We start from the raw sequence: 22641 nt of genomic DNA, 5'->3' as shown, positions 1-22641 counted from the left end.
ATACTTTTGAGTTAGGGGACACATTGGCGAATAAAAAATATCATAATCCCTTTTCTCCAAAGATTAATTTGCAAATGAACAAATCACAAATGAACAAACATGTCGCTGTCCATGGTCTTGATAATCCAATGGTTTGAGTAAATATTTTTCTACGACTGCATTTTATTTATATGATACTATGCTAATATTGTTCAAGAGCTAATGCTGAGGCATTACATTGTTATTCAATTATTTTCCTTGTTTTTCCACTGTCAAAGAGTATTGATCAAGTGTCCATCTCTGCTGCTGCTCACTCAACTGATCATGTCTGGGAGAAACGTGTGGACTCGCAGTCAAGAGAGGATGAGATGTCCCAGTGTTTCCCCTACCATTGTTTAACCAGGGTGGCCCGCCAAGGAATTTGTCTTGTGGCCCTGGATGATGCTTTGGGGGCCTCTGTGCCTCACTAAGAAAAACAATCAAGGGGAAACACTGCCTTGAACAATAATGTATATATTCTAACCAGCGCAATCATCCTCCAACAGAAGTTTGATCTAAATACTGACTTTTGAATATCATGTCCTCAGGCTGCAGCTTATGGGAAGTGTGTGACAGCTACTACCACAGGCAGACAGGAGCTGAGAAAGGACCTGTGTGTTAAAGAGTTTGATGCTCTGAAGTCTTGCTTCGTTACAGCAGTGAGTGGCATATTACAGGTGTTCCATCATTTTTTATTACATTTTGTCTGTCTTTGATGTATAAATTCAATTGACTTGATAATCTTGTCTTACAGGCCAAGAAGGGAGTGAAGTAGACCATTCCGCCCAACACATCTCTGCTGGACATATAGTGCATTCGCAAAGTATTACGGCCCCTCCCATTTTCCACATTTTGTTACGTTACAGGCTTATTCTAAAATGGATTAAATATTTATTTTTCCCTCATCAATCTACACACAGTACCCCATAATGTATTTTACCCCCTTTTTCTCCCCAATTTTGATCTTGTCTCATCGCTGGAACTCCCCAACAGGCTCGGGAGGCGAAACATGACCTGCCAAACAGGGCATTTCTTAACACTCGCCCGCTTAAACCGGAAGCCAGCCACACCAATGTGCCAGAGGAAACACCTTTCAACTGACTACCGAGGTCAGCCTGCAGGCGCCCGGTCTGCCTCAAGGAGTCGCTAGAGTGCAATGAACCAAGTAAAGCCTCTCCGGCCAAACCCTCCACTGACCCGGACGACGCTGGACCAATTGTGCGCCGCCCTATGGGACTCCTGATTTACACATTTTTACACATTTTAGTCATTTAGCAGACGCTCTTATCCAGAGCGACTTACAGTAGTGAATGCATACATTTCAATTCATTTCATACATTTTTTTTTCTCGTACTGGCCCCCCGTGGGAATCGAACCCACAACCCTGGCGTTGCAAACACCATGCTCTACCAACTGAGCCACAGGGAGGCTGATCACGGCTGGTTATGACACAGCCTGGGATCTATCCCGGGTCTGTAGTGACACCTCTAGCACTGCGATGCTTTAGACCACTGCGCCATTTGGGAGGCCCAAATGTTTGCAAATGTATACAACAAAGAAAATGTAATACCTTAATTACATAAGTATTCAAACCACTTTCTATGAGACTCGAAAATGAGCTCAGGTGCATCCTGTTTCCATTGATCATCCTTGAAATGTTTCTACAACTTGATTGAGGCCACCTATGGTAAATTCAATAGATTGGAGATGATTTGGAAAGGCCCACACCTGTCTATACAGTGCATTCGGAAAGTTCTCAGACCCCTTGACTTTTTCCACATTTTGTTACGTTACAGCCTTATTCTAAAATGTATTAACAATTTTTTTCCCTCATCAATCTACACACAATACCCCATGATGACAGCAAAAACTTCCCACAGTTCCAACCAGTGCAGTTGGTCCCACAGTTGACAGTGCATGTCAGGACAAAAACCAAGCCATGAGGTTGGAGGAATTGTCCGTAGAGCTCCGAGACAGGATTGTGTCAAGGCACAGATCTTTTTGAAGGGTACCAAAAAAATCCTGCAGCATCGAAGGTCCTCAAGAACAAAGCGGCCTCCCATCATTCTTAAATGGAAGAAGTTTGGAACCACAAAGACTCTTCCTAGAGCTGGCCGCCCGGCCAAACTGTGCACTCCGGGGAGAAGGGCTGATGGTCACTCTGACAGCGCTCCAGAGTTCCTCTGTGGGGATGGGAGAACCTTCCAGAAACCCAACCGTCTCTGCAGCACTCCACCAATCAGGCCTTTATGGTAGAATGGCAAGACGGAAGCCACTCCTCAGTAAAAGGCACATGACAGCTCGCTTGGAGTTAGACAAAGGGCACCTAAAGGACTCTCAGACCATGAGAAACAAGATTCTCTGGTCTTATGAAACCTAGATTGAACTCTTTGGCCTGAATGCCAAGCGTCACGTCTGGAGGAAACCTGGCACCATTCCTACGGTGTAGCATAGTTGTGGCAGCATCATGCTGTGGGGATGTTTTTCAGTGCCAGGGACTGGGAGGCTAGTCAGGATCGAGGGAAAGATTAACGGAGCGAAGTACAGAGAGATCCTTAATGAAAACCTGCTCCAGAGCGCTCAGGACATCAGACTGCGGGCGAAGGTTCATATTCCAACAAGACAACAACCCTAAGCACACAGCCAAGACGATGCAGAAGTGGCTTCGGGAAAAGTCTCAATGTCCTTGAGTGGCCCAGCCAGAGCCCGGACATGAAACCGATCTAAAATCTCTGGAGAGACCTGAAAATAGCTGTGCAGCGTCCTCCAGCTCAGCATCGTTCTTCCTCTTCTCTATCTGGACCTCGTCATGAGGGATGGGACGGCTCGTGCTGATGGGCCTCCCCACCAGGTACCGCCACACCTGAAGGGAGGGAGGAGGGGGACACACAGGTATAACACATGGGTTTTCAGGTGTTGATGTAAATAGTATTCCGGTCTTCTGGAAAAAACTGAAAAAATCTACCACTTATAGATTACTGGTTTTCTTGTATGTTCTAGTCTAGTGGATTCTGCCTGGTTGTCAGTTCCCCTCTTCCCACTGGGATTCTCTGCCTCTAACCCTTTTACAGGGGCTGAGTCACTGACTTACTGGTGTTCTTCCATGCCGTCCATGGGAGGGGTGCGTCACTTGAGTAGGTTGAGCCACTGACGTAGTCTTCCTGTCTGGGTTGGCGCCCCCCCCTTGGGTTGTGCCGTGGCGGAGATCTTTGTGGGCTATACTCGGCCTTGTCTTCGGACGGTAAGTTGGTGGTTGTAGATATCCCTCTAGTGGTGTGGGGGCTGTGCTTTGGCAAAGTGGGTGGGGTTATATCCTGCCTGTTTGGCCCTGTCCGGGGGTATCATCGGATGGGGCCACAGTGTCTTCTGATCCCTCCTGTCTCAGCCTCCAGTATTTATGCTGCAGTAGTTTATGTGTCGGGGGGCTAGGGTCAGTCTGTTACTTCTGGAGTATTCTCTTGTCTTATCCGGTGTCCTGTGTGAATGTAAATATGCTCTCTCTAATTCTCTCTTTCTCTCTTTCTTTCTCTCGGAGGACCTGAGCCCTAGGACCATGCCTCAGGATTACCTGGCATGATGACTCCTTGCTGTCCCCAGTCCACCTGGCCATGCTGCTGCTCCAGTTTCAACTGTTCTGCCTGCGGCTACGGAACCCTGACCTGTTCACCGGACGTGCTTGTTGCACCCTCGACAATTACTATGATTATTATTATTTGACCATGCTGGTCATTTACGAACATTTTAACATCTTGACCATGTTCTGTTATAATATCCACCCGGCACAGCCAGAAGAGGACTGGCCACCCCTCATAGCCTGGTTCCTCTCTAGGTTTCTTCCTAGGTTTTTGGCCTTTCTCAGGAGTTTTTCCTAGGGAGTTTTTCCCAGCCACCGTGCTTCTTTCACATGCATTGCTTGCTGTTTGGGGTTTTAGGCTGGGTTTCTGTACAGCACTTTGAGATTTCAGCTGATGTACGAAGGGCTATATAAATAAATTTGATTTGATTTGATTTGATTCTATAGGGTTCTAACGGATTCTCCATGGTTCCAACGGGTTCTCCCTAGTTCCGTACCTGCGTCGGGGCGGTCCAGCTGTACCTCCTTCTTATTTTTCATGTCTGTTACTCCTTGTTCAGGTCCTTTGATCTGGGGGGGCTCAGCCTGCTCCTGCTGTCTCTCCACTGGACTGGCCTCTCTTCCAACACAGGCTTCACCTCAGGCTGTTTCACTGGCTTCTCTACTGCTGGGAGGGAGAGGGGGGAGAGAAATGGAGAGATAGAGACAAAAGAGAGAGAGAATGCAGAACATCATTTTTATCTATCTACTAATATGTGTGAGTGTGAGATCCACTAGATGGTAGCAGAGATCTAAACTATAAAGAGATGCAACACTAATGCTGAAATACAATACCTGCTACAGTACAGTCTAAGAGAGAATCAGGAGAGGATGGAGAGAAAATGACGAGAGGGTACAGAGAGAGAGAGAAACTGTTCCACTGGCCTCACTTATCTGCAACAAACAGGAACCAGGTTTGGAAGGAAGTGTGCGACTATCAGTGAGAGGGAGAGAGAGATAAAGAAAGGAAGAGAGTGATAGAAAGAGGAAAACGGAAGGCAGGATGGGGCTGTGTGAACTGTCCTTGTTCCTATGTGTGGAGCTCTTTCTAATTTTTACGACCCCCCCTCTTCTCCTCTTACTCAAACCCCTCAAGCCCCTAACCCCAGCCCTCCTGTCTCACTCATCTCTCCCCTCATTTCCTCTGTCTGTACCTCTCAATCCCTCCCTCCATACCACTTCCATCTGATACCCCTGTTACAGGAAAGAGCTAGCAGGCATTTCAGCTGCCCAGGAGAGGGGGAAGAGGAGAGGGAGTAGGTGAGGGGGAAAGAGGGAGAAGGAAAGGGGGAGAGAGTGGGGGAGATAAGGGGAAGATGAGAAACCACTGGAGTTTGAAGGGCATCATTCTGGCTCCATCAATGTCAAACGCTGTTTCTCTATTCGATATTATCAAGTGGTTATCCTCTACCCCCGTCTGTCAGTCTGTCTAGCTGTCTGTCAGTCAAAAACCCAATATATTCCCCCATTTATCCACGGTTCCATATTTCTTTGTTTTAAGATTGCTTTCACCTTTTGGCTCTTGCTCTCTATACTCTCACTTTTCTGCACCTCTCTCTCCAACAATGACATCAAAATGTGAACTTTGGAGTTTGGACCATTGCAGATTTGGAACTGATTAGAATAGAATAACAAAGAACAGAATAAAATGGAAAGTTCACTTGGCGATGGAACATGGTCTGTGGCTATAATGGTAATATATGGTCTGTACCGTTCCGTAAATCAGGACTATCAGGAAGGACTCCAAAGATGGCACTCTTGACCGATGTAGGGGGAGGAGGGGCCTGCTTGGGGGTGGAGTCACTGGCTGAGATTGACAACGTGGTAAGGGTGCTGATCAGCAGGATGCCTAACCCCACCCATAACACCAGCTATAGAGGGAGAGAGAGAAAGATTATATAATAATAAAATATACCATTTAGCAGACGCTTATCCAAAAGTCTGTATACATTTTACATATGGGTGGTCCCAGGAATCAAACACACTATCCTGGTGTTGCAAGCACCATGGTCTATCAACTGAGCTACAGAAGACCACCAGAGAGAGAAAGAAAATAAAAGAGAGAGAGAGGGATGTTGGTCAGTGATGCGGTTAGTAGGGATAGTGTGTGTGTGTGTGTGTGTGTGTGTGTGTGTGTGTGTGGTACCTGTGCAGTGAATCCATTCTTCTGTATCTTTCTGTAGATGAGGGCAGGGCAGATGAAGCAGATGAGGGACCCCATGGTGGCTCCAGTCAGTCCCAGGATGGTCTCCACTACAGACATAAGAGCATAGAGAAACATTTAGTTACACACACACAATCTGTTGGTTGGCTAAAGCGACATACTCTAGCTGACAGTGTACCACGTGGGTCTGTGCGTCAGCCAGGCTAACAGTCCTCATCCTCCTCATCCGCTCTCATCTTTCTCTCCACCTCTTCCTGCACCTCCACATCATACATACAGTACAGGGACAGAGCTTAGCCTTCCTGTTCAATCAGAAGTCAGTATCTCCATACCATCTTTCAACCCATCTGGCCCATGGCCCTGTCCCAAATGAAGCACAAACATACACCCCCCTGATCTAATCTAGTACAAGCTTCACTTCCAGAACCTGAATTTGAAGCCAGTACCAGTGCCATCCTCCTCCCGACCCAACCCCTCCCTCCCCTAGCCTTACCACACAAGATGAAAAAACATTCAAACTCACCCCAACCTTCACATCTAGGGCATTATTACAGCACACAGACTAACGGAAACCGTTAAAGAACAAGGGTGTGTTGTGGGGGTCTATGAGCCAGAGTGTGTGTGTGTGTGTGTGTGTGTGTGTGTGTGTGTGTGTGTGTGTGTGTGTGTGTGTGTGTGTGTGTGTGTGTGTGTGTGTGTGTGTGTGTGTGTGTGAGGAAGGGAGAATAATAGCGCTATCTTCCTGTCTGTTCGTCCAGAGGAGATAAAAGTAGAGGTGTGATTTAAGGAGTGTGTTAGAGTGTGACAGTCACTGAGTCATAAACTCATATTCACACACGTCGTAAAAAGCTTGAGCTACAACAACACATAAAACAACAACACTCCTATCATTGTCATGCGGATGACACAAGTACTTTTCTCCTTCCCCTCTTCTCACACCAAGTGGCAGCACGAATCTCTGCATGCCTGGCAGATATCTCAGATTGGTTGTTGGCCCACCACCTCAAACTCAACAAGACGGAGCTACTCTTCATTCCGGGTAAGGCTGCCCACTCCAAGACCTCTCCATCACGGTTGACAACTCCACGGTGTCTCCCTCCAAGAGTGCAAAGGACAACACCCTGTCGTTCTCTGCAAACATCAACGCAGTGGCACCCCAATGGCGGAACCAGCTTCCCCCTGAAGCTAGGACAGCAGAGTCCCTGATATGGTCACAAGACACAGGCCTCCTTATTGTCCCCACAATTTCTAAGCAAACAGCTGGAGGCAGGGCTTTCTCCTGTTGAGTTCCATTTTTATGGAATGGTCTGCCTATCCATGTGAGCGACGTAGACTCGGTCTCGATCTTTAAGTCTTTATTGAAGGCTCATCTCTTCAGCAGGTCCTATGATTGCGTGTAGTCTGGCCCAGGGGTGTGAAGGTGAACGGAAAGGCACAGGAGCGACGAACCACCCTTGCTGTCTGCCTGGCCGGTTCCCCTCTCTCCACTGGGATTCTCTGCCTCTAACCCTATTACGGGGGCCGAGTCACTGGTTTACTGGTGCTCTTCCATGCCATCCCTAGAAGGGGTGTGTCACTTGAGTGGGTTGAGTCACTGGCATGATCTTCCTGTCCAGGTTGGTGCCCCCCCCGGTTTCATGCTGTGGGGGAGATCTTCGTGGGCTATACTTGGCCTTGTCTCAGGGTAGTAAGTTGGTGGTTTAAAGATAGTGGTGTGGGGGCTTTGCTTTGGCAAAGTGGGTGGGGTTATATCCTGCATGGTTGGCCCTCTCCAGGGGTAACATTGGTGTCTCCAGACCCACCCCTGTCTCAGCCTCCAGTATTTATGCTGCAATAGTTTGTGTCGTGGGGCTAGTGTCAGTCTATTATATCTGGAGTACTTCTCCTGTGTTATCTGGTGTCCTGTGTGAATGTAAGTATGCTTCCTCTAATTCTCTCTCTCTTTCTCTCTTCTCTCAGAGGACCTGAGCCCTAGGACCATGCCTCAGGACTACCTGGCCTGATGACTCCTTGCTGTCCCCAGTCCACCTGGTCGTGCTGCTGCTCCAGTTTCAACTGTTCTGCCTGCGGCTATAGAACCTTGACCTGTTCACTGGACGTTTTACCTTGTCCCGGACCTGTTGTTTTCGACTCTCTCTCTGAATGATCGGCTATGAAAAGCCAACTGACATGTACTCCTGTTGCACCCTTTACAACCACTGTGATTATTATTATTTGACCCTGTTGGTCATCTATGAACGTTTGAACATCTTGGCCATGTACTGTTATATTCTCCACCCGACACAGCCAGAAGAGGACTGGCCACCCCTTAGAGCCTGGTTCCCCTCTGTTTCTCCCTAGGTTCCTGCCTTTCTAGGGAGTTTTTCCTAGCCACCCTGCTTCTACGTGCTTCTATCTGCATTGCTTGCTGTTTGGGGTTTTAGGCTGGGTTTCTGTATAGCGCATTCTGACATCGGCTGATGTAAAAAGGACTTTATAAATAAATTGAATTGATGGTATAATTGTGATAACATACAGAAACTCAAGTCCTTTTGTTCACCCTACCTAGAATACCTCACAATCAAATGCCGACTGTATTATCTCCCAAGAGAATTTTCTTTGGTTATAGTCACGGCCATGTAAACTCAGCAAAAAAAGAAACGTCCTCTCACTGTCAACTGCGTTTATTTTCAGCAAACTTAGCATGTGTAATATTTGTATGGACATTACAAGATTCAACAACTGAGACATAAACTGAACAAGTTCCACAGACATGTGACTAACAGAAATTGAATAATGTGTCCTTGAACAAAGGTGGGGGGGTGGGGGGTCAAAATCAAAAGTAACAGTCAGTACCTGTTGTGGCCACCAGCTGCATTAAGTACTGCAGTGCATCTCCTCCTCATGGACTGCACCAGCTTTGCCAGTTCTTGCTGTGAGATATTACCCCACTCTTCCACCAAGGCACCGATCCAACAGGTTCCAGACATGCCCAATGGGATTGAGATCCAGGCTCTTCGCTGGCCATGGCAGAGCACTGACATTCCTGTCTTGCAGGAAATCACGCACAGAACAAGCAGTATGACTGGTGGCATTGTCATGCTGGAGGGTTAGGTCAGGATGAGCCTGCAGGAAGTGTACCACATGAGGGAGGAGGATGTCTTCCCTGTACCGCACAGTGTTGAGATTGCCTGCAATGACAACAAGCTCAGTCCGATGATGCTGTGACACACCGCCTCAGACAATGACGGACCCTCCACCTCCAAATCAATCCCGCTCCAGAGTACAGGCCTCGGTGTAACGCTCATTCCTTCAACGATAAACACAAATCTGACCATCACCCCTGGTGAGACAAAACCGCGACTCGTCAGTGAAGAGCACTTTTTGCCAGTCCTGTCTGGTCCAGTGACGGTGGGTTTGTGCCCATAGGCGATGTTGTTGCTGGTGATGTCTGGTGAGGGCCTGCCTTACAACAGGCCTACAAGCCCTCAGTCCAGTCTTTCTCAGCCTATTGCGGACAGTCTGAGCACTGATGGAGGGATTGTGCGTTCCTGGTATAACTCGGGCAGTTGTTGTTGCCATCCTGTACCTGTCCCGCAGGTGTTGTTCGGATGTACCAATCCTGTGCAGGTGTTGTTACATGTGGTCTGCCACTGCGAGGATGATCAGCTGTCCGTCCTGTCTCCCTGTAACGCTGTCTTAGGCGTCTCACAGTACAGACATTGCAATTCATTGCCCTGGCCACATCTGCAGTCCTCATGCTTCCTTTCAGCATGCCTAAGGCACGTTCACGCAGATGAGCAGGGACACTGGGCATCTTTCTTTTGGTGTTTTTCAGAGTCAGTAGAAAGGCCTCTTTAGTGTTCTAAGTTTTCATAACTGTGACCTTAATTGCCTAATGTCTGTAAGCTGTTAGTTTCTGAACAACTGTTCCACAGGTGCATGTTCATTAATTGTTTATGGTTCATTGAACAAGCATGGGAAACAGTGTTTAAACTCTTTACAATGAAGATCTGTGAAGTTATTTGGATTTTTACTAATTATCTTTGAAAGGCAGGGTCCTGAAAAAGGGACGTTTCTTTTCTTTGCTGAGTTTATATCCACCCTCAAGCCCATACCACGACGGCCCTCAAAGAACTTCACTGAACTTTATGCAAATTGGAAACCACATATCCTGAGGCTGAATTTATTGTAGCTGGGGATTTTAACAAAGCAAATTTGAGAAAAAGGCTGCCGTAGTTCTATCAACACATCGACTGTAGTACTTGCACTGCTAAAACACTCAACCACTGTTACTCCAACTTCTGGGATGCCTACAAGGCCCTCGCCCGCCCACCTTTCGGCAAATCTGACCACGACTCCATTTTGCTCCTCACTTCTTATAGGCAGAAACTCAAACAGGAAGTACCCGTACTAAGGACTATTCAATGCTGGTCTGACCAATCGGAATCCACGCTTCAAGATTGTTTTGATCATGCGGACTGGGATATGTTCCGGGTAGCTTCTAAGAATAATATTGACAAATATTCTGATATGTTGACTGAGTTTATCAGGAAGTGTAAAGGAGATATTGTACCCACTGTGACTATTAAAACCTACCCTAACCAGAAACCGTGGATATTATTTGGGCAAAACTGAAAGCATGAACCACTGCATTTAACCATGGCAAGGTGACTGGGAATATGGCAGAATACAGTATAGTTATTCCCTTCGCAAGGCAAACAGGCAAAACGTCAGTATAGAGACAATAGAGACAAAGTGGAGTCGCAATTCAACGGCTCAGACACGAGACGTATGTGGCAGGGTCTACAGACAATCATGGACTAATAAAGGAAAACCAGCCATGTCGTGGACACCGATGTCTTTCTTCCGGACAAGCTAAACACCTTCTTCACCCGCTTTGAAGATAACACGGTGCCACCGACGCGGCTCGCTACTAAGGACTATGGGCTCTACCTCTCCATGGCCGACTTGAGTAAGACGTTTAAGCACATTAACCCTCACAAAGCTGCTGGCCCAGACGGTATCCCTAGCCGTGTCCTCAGAGCATGCGTAGACATGCTGGCTAGTGTGTTTATGGACATATTCAATCTCTCTCTATCCCAGTCTGCTGTCCCCACTAGTGATGGGCATTCCAGCTCTTTTCAGTGAGCCGGCTTGTTCGGCTCAGCTCACCAAGTAGAGCCGGCTCAATTGGCTCCCAAATGGCTCTTTAAAAAAAATATGTTTTCTATTTTTTCAAGTCAAACTGTTTGACTATGATTGGTGTTAAAACAATTATAATTAAATCATACTATACCTCAACCACAATGTATTTAAAAATGCGTTGGTTTGTTATAAAAAAGAATGCTATTAAACATTTGCATTTAAAGTATAACTTTTTAATAAACAAAGAGCATATAAATCTAACCATTCAAAACGAATACAATCTGAACAACATAAGAATATTGCACCATATCAAATAAAAATAAAAACAATGTGCAAAACTGCAGCATCCCACTTAAAACATTAAACTGGTCCCTCTTTTCTCTCTCTTCTTTATTGACATGTTATAACCAGCAGCACACAGCAATGTTGACCATATTTTGCTTTTATGAGAGATTTGCATTCAGCAATGCAAGCTGCCTCACTTTCGAGGGGCTGATGCGGTTTCTTCTCTCAGTAATTATTTGTCCTGTTTTCAAGAAGACCCTCTCAGAGGGAACGGATGTGGCCACTATGCAGTCTCCCTGTCATGACTTTAGTAAGCCGTGGGTAGACAGAGGCCTTGTCCTTCCACCAGCTCAGAGGATCTGCAGATCTTTGGAGGAGGGGCTCCTCCAAATAGGACTGGACCTCCATTATGACATCTGCTGAGGGATTCCTTCGTGCTGCATCCCCAGTTGCTCGCTCGTCAAACAGCATCCAAACAGCAGACCGTTTGTGGCACTACTGCTGGTGCTTCTGCTTCATCTGATCCCTCTTCTTCCTGTTGCCCTGGTGCCTGAGCCAGCTGACTGCTGGGGCTGTCCCTCCCTGCTGCTGAGGTTATTCTTTGAAGAGCCTTAATTGCTCTGGCATCACTGAAGGCTAACTTCTTAAACCTGGGGTCAAGTGCAGTGGTTTCTGATAGCACGTGATTATATTCCATTCTGTGGAACTTTCTGTCCATTGATGAACATAGGGTGTCCATCAACTCTGTCACATGTCCTGTGGTTACATTTGCTTCTCTCTGGCGGCTGGCTGTGATTCGCTGTAGACCCTTACACAGGAGTATCATTTTTGAGGCTGTCACATAGCTGAAAAGAGAGAACAGTAACTTATTAGTTCAGGTTCATGTTTTGTCTACTGACACTACATTCTCATCTACTGCTCATATACATATATAATACTGGATTAAATAATGATGTAGTAATAACTGCTTACTGTACCTCTCTCCACTGATCTCCACAGTGACCTGCTCAAAGGGTTCCAGGACTCTGCACACCTCCTCCACCACATCCCATTCCTCTTGGGTCAGAGCATCAACAGGTGCAATGACAATGGCCAGGGTAGAGATGATGGCATCCTTTGACTCAAGAAACCGCTTCAACATATAACATGTTGAATTCCACCTTGTAGTGCAGTCTTGTTTAGGCCTCAGCTCAGGCATCCCCATCTGGCGTTGTGTAGACTTTAGTTTTTCTGCACATTTAGATTTAAGTCATTTAGCAGACGCTCTTATCCAGAGCGACTTACAAATTGGTGCATTCACCTTATGATATCCAGTGGAACAACCACTTTACAATAGTACATCTATATCTTTTTTTGGGGGGGGGGGGGGTTAGAAGGATTACTTTATCCTATCCCAGGTATTCCTTAAAGAGGTGGGGTTTCAAGTGTCTCCGGAAGGTGGTGATTGACTCCACTGTCCTGGCGTCGTGAGGGAGCTTGTTCCACCATTGGGGTGCCAGAGCAGCGAACAGTTTTGACTGGGCTGAGCGGGAACTGTGCTTCCGCAGAGGTAGGGAGGCGAGCAGGCCAGAGGTGGATGAACGCAGTGCCCTTCTTTGGGTGTAGGGACTGATCAGGGCCTGAAGGTACGGAGGTGCCGTTCCCCTCACAGCTCCGAAGGCAAGCACGATGGTCTTGTAGCAGATGCGAGCTTCAACTGGAAGCCAGTGGAGTGTGCGGAGGAGCGGGGTGACGTGAGAGAACTTGGGAAGGTTGAACACCAGACGGGCTGCGGCGTTCTGGATGAGTTGTAGGGGTTTAATGGCACAGGCAGGGAGCCCCGCCAGCAGCGAGTTGCAGTAATCGAAACGGGAGATGACAAGTGCCTGGATTAGGACCTGCGCCGCTTCCTGTGTAAGGCAGGGTCGTACTCTGCGAATGTTGTAGAGCATGAACCTACAGGATCGGGTCACCGCCTTGATGTTAGCGGAGAACGACAGGGTGTTGTCCAGGGTCACGCCAAGGCTCTTAGCACTCTGGGAGGAGGACACAATGGAGTTGTCAACCATGATGGCGAGATCATGGAACGGGCAGTTCTTCCCCGGGAGGAAGAGCAGCTCCGTCTTGCCGAGGTTCAGCTTGAGGTGGTGATCCGTCATCCACACTGATATGTCTGCCAGACATGCAGAGATGTGATTCGCCACCTGGTTATCAGAAGGGGGAAAGGAGAAGATTAATTGTGTGTCGTCTGCGTAGCAATGATAGGAGGGACCATGTAAGGATATGACAGAGCCAAGTGACGAGAGATGAGGATTCCAGTGAGATGAGGATTCCTGAGAGATGAGGATTCCAGTGCCACCACCCCGCTGACCAGATGCTCTCGGGGTATGCGAGAACACGTGGTCAGACGAGGAGAGAGCAGTAGGAGTAGCAGTGTTTTCTGTGGTAATCCATGTTTCCGTCAGCGCCAAGAAGTCGAGGGACTGGAGGGTAGCATAGGCTGAGATGAACTCTGCCTTGTTGGCCGCAGACCGGCAGTTCCAGAGGCTGCCGGAGACCTGGAACTCCACGTGGGTCGTGCGCGCTGGGACCACCACGTTAGAGTGGCAGCGGCCACGCGGTGTGAAGCGTTTGTGTGGCCTGTGCACAGAGGAGAGAACAGGGATAGACAGACACATAGTTGACAGGCTACAGGAGAGGCTACGCTAATGCAAAGGATATTGGAATGAAAATGAACTAAACAACTGGGGAAGCGAGAGCGCAGGGCCTCCCTCACTAACCATTCACTGAAACACTCAAATAACTTTTCCAACTTCCACTTTAGAAATATAATTGATGTAAACTACAGTGGTTCAATGTTTCCAGGAATAGGCTCAAACTTAGTTTATTCAGCTAGATAACTTGGTACAGTATTCTTCCGTGAAACCCACCCAGTGCACTGTGTCCTATGACGCCGTAGCTAACTAGCATGCTAGCATCCAATAACACACGGTTAGCACCAATACACAATGTTAGCACCAATACTTGGTTACAACAAACTACCAATGGATCATACGTGTCCGTGTCTAGTTCCTTTCATAATGCAGAAGTGATTAAACGTTGACTAGCTAACACAAAGTCAGTCCTGCTAGCTACACAAGTGGATTACACGTCTCGAAAGTTCAGAAAGTTAAGCTTACGTTGCAAAAATCTTATTGACTAAAAATGATACAGTGCTGCTAGAGTTGGCTAGCTAGCAATGGCTGTGTTTACCTTTATCTTTGATTAACATTACACTAATCAAATCGTTCCGTTGTAATGTATTTAGTTTCTACAGTACTGCTAGTTGATAAAGTTGGCTAGCTAGCAGTGGCTGTGGTGTTGTGGTGTTGATGCCGTTTGGAAAACGGCGCGAACGAACGAATACAGCTGGCTAGCTAACCTTGTTAGTTTCTCAAAGCTACACCTTTATCCTTGATACAAAGACAGCAAACTATGTAGCTAGCTAGCTAATCAAATCAAATCGTTCCGTTGTAATGTAATGAAACGTAATATTACCCGCGGAGCGAAGTACAGCACGACTACTCACTCCAGCATCCGGTCCGCTCTGCACCTACTGTGCTCTTGTGGAAGTATTCCACAGCTGCTTTCACTTTGTCCACAGTGGGCTTCATCACCTTCAGAGCATCTCTTACAATCAGGTTGATTGTGTGGGCAAGACATGGATGATGCGTCCATTTAAAAATGTTCATGGCTTTGGTTATGTTAGCTGCATTGTCGCTAACACAACAGACCACTTTTCCATATACTTGCCATTCTTTAGCCACTCTCAACAGTTCCTCTGCCACGTTCTCTGAGGTGTGTCTGTCGCTGAACTCAAAGCAGTCCGGAAGACAGCTAGACATCGAAAAATCTTCAATGGAGTGACATGTAACCGACATGTAAGAAGTGGTTACCCTTGATATCCAGCAGTCAGTGGTAAGGCAAACTGCAGTAGCTTTTTGGACTCTTTCCCGCACTGAAGCCTGTGTGCTCTCGTACAGTTGTGGAATAGGTGATTTTGAAAGGGTTTTCCTGCTTGGAATTGTGTACATTGGATTTAGACTATTGCTATAACTTCTAAAACCTCTGTCCTCCACGATCGAAAATGGCTGGAAATCAGTGGCAATCATTTTAGCCAATGCAATAGCAATTTGGCCTTGTTTTGCTACAGACATAGACGTTTGGCATAAACTGGTTCATAGAAGACTGCGTTGCTGTGGGTCATGGAGTAGGCCTACTTGACTGAGTGGATACATCTCCACGTGTGGAGGTGCTGGCTCCACCACTATCACCAGCAGGCCCGCTGGTTTCTTGAAGCTCCGCTATAGCTAGCTTCACAGTTGGGTGCACAGTTCGCATATGCCGGTGTAGGTTGTGCGTAGAACCGGCTTTATATGAGATTTTGTTTTGGCAAATTCTACACTGTTCTCTAACATTGTCTACATTATTAAAATGCATCCAAATGCTACTGTGCTTCCGACTCATTTTCTAGCTGCTGTTTTCACAGCTGTCCTTCCTCTCTCTCCTCGGCTGCTAAGTGTGTGACTGAGTGAATTGGCTCGGCCCTTCCTCACGCATCTTTGGTTCATTGTTTGACACTGCATGTCTGATTGACAGGAACAACAGGTGAGGCTGTTAGTCTGAGCAGACAGTCAGAACGAATGTGTGCGCGTGCTTGAGCATTTAGGCCTATTTTATTTTATAAATTTTTTTGTTCTTTGAATTAGTTAATTCTATTCATTTAAATCTTTCATTATTCATATCTTAATTTTTTTATAAATAGATTTGACTCTTCTGATATGCGAGCCGGCTCCCAACGTTCACCTACAAGAGCTCTTAGAGCCGACTCGTTCGCGAACGACCCATCACATCACGTCCTCACATGCTTTAAGATGGCCACCATTGTTCCTGTATCCAAGAAAGCAAAGGTAACTGAACTAAATGACTATCGCCCTGTAGCACTCACTTCTGTCATCATGAAGTGCTGACACCCTAGACCCACTTCAATTTGCTTACCGCCCCAATAGATCCACAGACGATGCAATCGCCATCACACTGCACACTGCCCTATCCCATCTGGACAAGGGGAATACCTACGTAAGAATGCTGTTCATTGACGATAGCTCAGCATTCAACACCATAGTACCCTCCAAGCTCATCATTTAGTTCGAGGCCCTGGGTCTAAACCCGTCCTGTGCAACTGGGTCCTGAACTTCCTGATGGGCCGCCCCCAGGTGGTGAAGGTAGGAAACAACACCTCCACTCTGCTGATCCTGAGCACTAGGGCCCCACAAGGGTGCGTGCTCAGCCCCCTCCTGTACTCCCTGTTCACCCATGACTGGGTGGCCAAGCACGCCTCCAACTCAATTATCAAGTTTGCAGATGACACAACAGTAGTAGGCTTGATTACCAACAATGATGAGACAGCCTACAGGGAGGAGGTGAGGGCTCTGGGAGCCAGGAAAATATCCTCACACTCAACATCAACAAAAGAAAGGAGATGATCGTGGACCTAAGGAAACAGCAGAGGGAGCACCCTTCTATCCATATCGATGGGACCGCAGTGGAGAAGGTGGAAAACTTCAAGTTCCTCTGCGTATAGATCACTGACAAACTGAAATGGTCCACCCACACAGACAGTGTAGTGAAGAAGGTGCACCAGTGCCTCTTCAACCTCTGAAGAAATTTGGCTTGGCACCAAAAACCCTCACAAACCTTTACAGATGCACAATTGAGAGCATCCTGTCGGGCTGTATCACTACTTGGTACGGCAACTGCACTGCCCGCAACTGCAGGGCTCTCCAGAGGGTGGTGCGGTCTGCCCAACGCATCACCGGGGGCAAATTACCTGCCCTCCAGGACACCTACAGCACCCGATGTCATAGGAAGGCCAAAAAAATCATCAAGGACATCAACCACCCGAGCCACTGCCTGTTCACCCCACTATCATCCAGAAGGCAAGGTCAGTACAGGTGCATCAAAGCCGGGACCGAGAGACTGAAAAACAGCTTCTATCTCAAGGCTATCAGATTGTTAAATAGCCATCACTAGCAGTTAGAGGCTGCTGCCTATATACATAGACTATAAGGGCACAGGGTGAGACCCAGATGCAGACACGGGAGGCAGATGGTTCGAGTTTCTGATGTTTATTAGTATCCAAGGGGCAGGCAGGAGAATGGTCGGGGATAGGCAAAAGATCATAACAAGGTCAGAGTCCAGGAGGTACAGAGTGGCAGGCAGGCTCGAGGTCAGGGCAGGCAGTATGGGCAGGCAGTAACGTCCCAGAGCACATCGTTTACCAGGTCCTGGAAGACTGCGTTGGTGAGTCCAAACGGCATGACCAGGTACTCATAATGTCCACTAGCAGTGTTGAAGGCTGTCTACTGCGAAGTCTGCCACACTACGGGAGTCTTGACGTAATTTAAGTAGTTTTCGGGCTGCCTCTCTCCTGGATACTGGAGAATCGAACACCTTCCTCACATCTGCCATGAAATCTTCCAGGTGACGACAAATGGCGGATTGTTGCTTGCAAACTGCCGTAGCCCAGGAGAGCGCCCTTTCCGTCAATAGCGTAGTAATATACGCTATCTTCGACCGGTCTGAAGGGAATGTTAATGGCTGTAGCTAATAAATAAGGGAGCACTGAGAAAGAAAACTCTGGCAGGATCCTCAGTTTCAGGATCCCCAGAATATCACTCCGGGGGAGGTGAGCGGGGTTCTCGGGGAGCCGGGGTAGGCTGTTCAAACCCACCACTTATAGTAGACAGATTACTGGGTGATTAAGAGGTCTCAGAGGTGGCAGGCTGCCTATGAGCTAACTCACTGATTTTCTCCGTAATCGCCTTGAACCCTTGATGTGGCGTTCGGTCAGGGAATGAAGCCCTTCCAAAAGGTCCAGCAGTTGCTCCTCATGCCTCCCCTGCAGGGAGACAGTGTGACGGAGCTGGTCCAAGTCTGCTGGGTCTGCCCTGGCTAGTTCGTACTATAAGGGCACAGGGTGAGACCCAGATGCAGACCCGGGAGGCAGATGGTTCGAGTCTCTGAAATGTATTAGTATCCAAGGGGCAGGCAAGAGAATGGTCGTGGACAGGCAAAAGATCATAACTAGGTCAGAGTCCAGGAGGTACAGAGTGGCAGGCAGGCTCGAGGTCAGGGCAGGCAGTATGGTCAGGCAGGCGGGTACAGAATCAAGGCAGGCAAGGGTCAAACCGGGAGGACTAGCAAAAAGACAGAAAACACAGGTATAAATACCCAGGGAATAATGGGGAAGATGGGTGACACCTGGATGGGGTGGAGACAAGCACAAGGACAGGTGAAACAGATCAGGGTGTGACAGACTTGAAATGACTGGCCACTTTAATATATGGAAAACTAGTCACTTTAAAACCTGTTTGGGATAGGAGGCAGTATTTTCACGGCCGGATGAAAAAAAGGTACCCGATTTAAACTGGTTACTACTCTTGCCCAGAAAGGAGAATATTCATATTATTAGTAGATTTGGATAGAAACCACTCTAAAGTTTCTAAAACTGTTTGAATGGTGTCTGTGAGTATAACAGAACTCATATGGCAGGCAAAAACCTGAGAAAATTCCAAGCAGGAAGTGGCCTGTCTGCGAATTTGTAGTTCTCCTTTTGCTTCTCTATCAAAACTACAGTATCTGTGGGGTTATGTGACACTTTCTAAGGCTTCCATTGGCTCTCTAAAGCCTTCAGAAACCGGATTGAGGTGTCTCCTGTCTCTGGGCAGATAATAGCAGCTCAGTTTGTCAGTGGACTGCCTGGTGACAAAGAGATTGGAGATGCGCATTCAAGAGACCACGCCATTTTTTATTTTCCTCTGTGGATGAACACAGCATTGTACGGTTGGAATATTATCGCTATTTTACGAGAAAAATAGCATAAAAATTGATTTTAAACAGCGTTTGACATGCTTCTAAGTACGGTAATGGAACATTTTGAATTTTTTGGCCTGGAAATGCACTCGCGCGTTACCCTTTGGATAGTGATCTGAACGCACAAACAAAACGGGGGTATTTGGACATAACTATGGATTATTTGGAACAAAAACAACTTTTGTTGTGGAAGTAGCAGTCCTGGGAGTGCATTCTGACAAAGAACAGCAAAGGTAATACAATTTTTCTAATACTAATTCGGAGTTTAGTGAGCCCCGAACTTGGCGCGTGTCAAAATAGCTAGCCGTGATGGCTGAGCTATGTACTCAGAATATTGCAAAATGTGCTTTCGCGGAAAAGCTATTTCAAAATCTGACATAGCAATTGCATAAAGGAGTTCTGTATCTATAATTCTTAAAATAATTGTTATGTATTTTGTCAACGTTTATGATGAGTAATTTAGTAAATTCACCGGAAGTTTTGGCTGGGAATGCATGTTCTGAGCATCACATGCTAATGTAAAAAGCTGTTTTTGGATATAAATATGAATTTGATTGAACAAAACATGCATGTATTGTATAACATAATGTCCTAGGAGTGTCATCTGATGAAGATCATCAAAGGTTAGTGCTGCATTTAGCTGTGTTTTGGGTTTTTGTGACATGTTTGCTTTGAAAATGTCTGTGTGATTATTTTTGGCTGTGTACTCTCCTAACATAATCTAATGTTTTGCTTTCGCTGTAAAGCCTTTTTGAAATCGGACAATGTGGTTGGATTAACGAGAGTCTTATCTTTCAAATGGTGTAAAATAGTCGTATGTTTGAGAAATTGAAATTATAGCATTTTTGAGGTTTGTATTTAGCGCCACGCTCTACCATTGGATATTGGCGAGGCGTTCCGCTAGCGGAACGTCTGTCCTCAACAGGTTTTAATAATGTTTACATATCTTGCATTACTCATCTCATATGTATATACAGTGAGGGAAAAAATTATTTGATCCCCTGCTGATTTTGTACGTTTGCCCACTGACAAAGAAATTATCAGTCTGTAATTTTAATGGTAAGTTTATTTGAACAGTGAGAGACAGAATAACAACATAAAAATCCAGAAAAACGCATGTCAAAAATATTATAAAATTATTTGCATTTTAATGAGGGAAATACGTATTTGACCCCTCTGCAAAACGTGACTTAGTACTTGGTGGCAAAACCCTTGTTGGCAATCACAGAGGTCAGACGTTTCTTGTAGTTGGCCACCAGGTTTGCACACATCTCAGGAGGGATTTTGTCCCACTCCTCTTTGCAGATCTTCTCCAAGTCATTAAGGTTTCGAGGCTGACGTTTGGCAACTCGAACCTTCAGCTCCCTCCACAGATTTTCTTTGGGATTAAGGTCTGGAGACTGGCTAGGCCACTCCAGGACCTTAATGTGCTTCTTCTTAAGCCACTCCTTTGTTGCCTTGGCCGTGTGTTTTGGGTCATTGTCATGCTGGAATACCCATCCACGACCCATTTTCAATGCCCTGGCTGGGGGAAGGAGGTTCTCACCCAAGATTTGACGGTACATGGCCCCGTCCAATGTCCCTTTGATGCGGTGAAGTTGTCCTGTCCCCTTAGCAGAAAAACACCCCAAAGCATAATGTTTCCACCTCCATGTTTGACGGTGGAGATGGTGTTCTTCGGGTCATAGGCAGCGTTCCTTCTCCTCCAAACACGGCGAGTTGAGTTGATGCCAAATAGCTCCATTTTGGTCTCATCTGACCACAATACTTTCACCCAGTTGTCCTCTGAATCATTCAGATGTTCATTGGAAAACTTCAGACGGGCATGTATATGTGCTTTCTTGAGCAGGGGGACCTTGCGGGCGCTGCAGGATTTCAGTCCTTCATGGCGTAATGTGTTACCAATTGTTTTCTTGGTGACTATGGTCCCAGCTGCCTTTAGATCATTGACAATATCCTCCCGTGTAGTTCTGGGCTGATTCCTCACCGTTCTCATGATCATTGCAACTCCACAAGGTGAGATCTTGCATGGAGCCCCAGGCCAAGGGAGATTGACAGTTCTTTTGTGTTTCTTCCATTTGCGAATAATCACACCAACTGTTGTCACCTTCTCACCAAGCTGCTTGGCGATGGTCTTGTAGCCCATTCCAGCCTTGTGTAGGTCTACAATCTTGTCCCTGACATCCTTGGAGAGCTCTTTGGTCTTGGCCATGGTGGAGAGTTTAGAATCTGATTGATTGATTGCTTCTGTGGACAGGTGTCTTTTATACAGGTAACAAACTGAAATTAGGAGCACTCCCTTTAAGAGTGTGCTCCTAATCTCAGCTTGTTACCTGTATAAAAGACACCTGGGAGCCAGAAATCTTTCTGATGTAGAGGGGGTCAAATACTTATTTCCCTCATTAAAATGCGAATCAATTTATAACATTTTTGACATGCGTTTTTCTGGATTTTTATGTTGTTATTCTGTCTCTCACTGTTCAAATAAACCTACCATTAAAATTATAGACTGATCATTTCTTTGTCAGTGGGCAAATGTACAAAATCAACAGGAGATCAAATACTTTTTTCCCTCACTGTACTGTATTCTATTCTACATTACTCATCTCATATGTATATACTGTTTTCTATACTATTCTACTGTATCTTAGTCTATGCTGCTCTGACATTGCTCGTCCATATATTTATATATTCTTAATTCCATTCCTTACTTAGATTTGTGTGTATTGGGTATATGTTGGGAAATTGTTAGATATTACTTGTTTGATATTACTACACTGTCGGAGCTAGAAACACAAGCATTTCGCTACACCCGCAGTAACATCTGTTAAACACGTGTACGTGACCAATAGAATTTCATTTGATTTTATCTTAAATAATCGCACCTTGCTGATAGCTACTTTATTGAGGAAAATCTTACTTACTATGATTGAGACATGTGGTTGTCAGACCTAGCTATCTTTAGATAAATGCACTAATTGTTAGTAGTGCTGGATTAGAGCACCTGCTAAATGACTAACATGTAAATGTTAGGTAGACATGCAGAACATGGAATAACAACAATATAATGTACTTGGGGATCGAGGGTAACCTAATCCCACTGACGGGATTGCTAGCAAGGCGGGAAATTCAAAACATCAAAAATCGAATAATTTCAATTTCTAAAACAATCAACTATTTTACACCATTTAAAAGATAAACATCTCCTTAATCGAACCACATTGTCCGATTTTCAAAGAGGCTTTACGGCGAAAGCATAAAGTTAGATTATGTTAGGAGAGTACATAGCCAAAAAAGTACACACATCCATATTCAATTCAAGGACAGGCGTCACCAAAAGCAGAAAACCAGCTAAAATTATGCACTAACATTTGACAATCTTCATCAGATGACACTCCTAGGACATTATGTTAGACAATACATGCATTTTTGTTCTATCAAGTTCATAATTATATCCAAAAACAGCATTTTACATCGGTGCGTGTCGTTGAGAAAATGTGTCTCCCCCAAAACTGCCAGTGAATTTACAAAAAAATACTCA

The 22641-nt window shown here is 46.1% G+C and overlaps 1 protein-coding gene and 1 non-coding gene across 3 annotated transcripts; both read right to left on the bottom strand.

The window, feature by feature from the left end:
• Positions 1-1373: 1373 nt before the first annotated feature.
• Positions 1374-1448, bottom strand: trnaa-ugc (transfer RNA alanine (anticodon UGC)). The gene has a single exon. It is a non-coding gene; the product is annotated as a tRNA-Ala (tRNA).
• A 2676-nt stretch (positions 1449-4124) lies between these two features.
• LOC115201419 (putative sodium-coupled neutral amino acid transporter 10) lies at positions 4125-5920 on the bottom strand. Of its 2 annotated transcripts, none has more exons than XM_029765026.1 (3): positions 5778-5920; positions 5343-5502; positions 4125-4259 (listed from the first exon to the last, which is right to left on the bottom strand). In XM_029765026.1, exons 1-3 carry the CDS (start codon positions 5910-5912, stop codon positions 4138-4140), a joined length of 417 nt encoding a protein of 138 aa, XP_029620886.1. In that variant the 5' UTR covers positions 5913-5920; the 3' UTR covers positions 4125-4137. The 2 variants fall into 2 exon arrangements, with proteins under 2 accessions (XP_029620886.1, XP_029620887.1); XM_029765027.1 differs by having other exon boundaries at positions 4125-4256; positions 5778-5914.
• Positions 5921-22641: the final 16721 nt, after the last annotated feature.

The sequence above is a fragment of the Salmo trutta genome, chromosome 10, assembly GCF_901001165.1.
Source record: "Salmo trutta chromosome 10, fSalTru1.1, whole genome shotgun sequence".
Lineage (NCBI taxonomy): Eukaryota > Metazoa > Chordata > Actinopteri > Salmoniformes > Salmonidae > Salmo > Salmo trutta.
The sequence above is the reverse complement of the archived record's forward strand: the minus strand, read 5'-3'. Positions and strand labels throughout refer to the sequence as shown.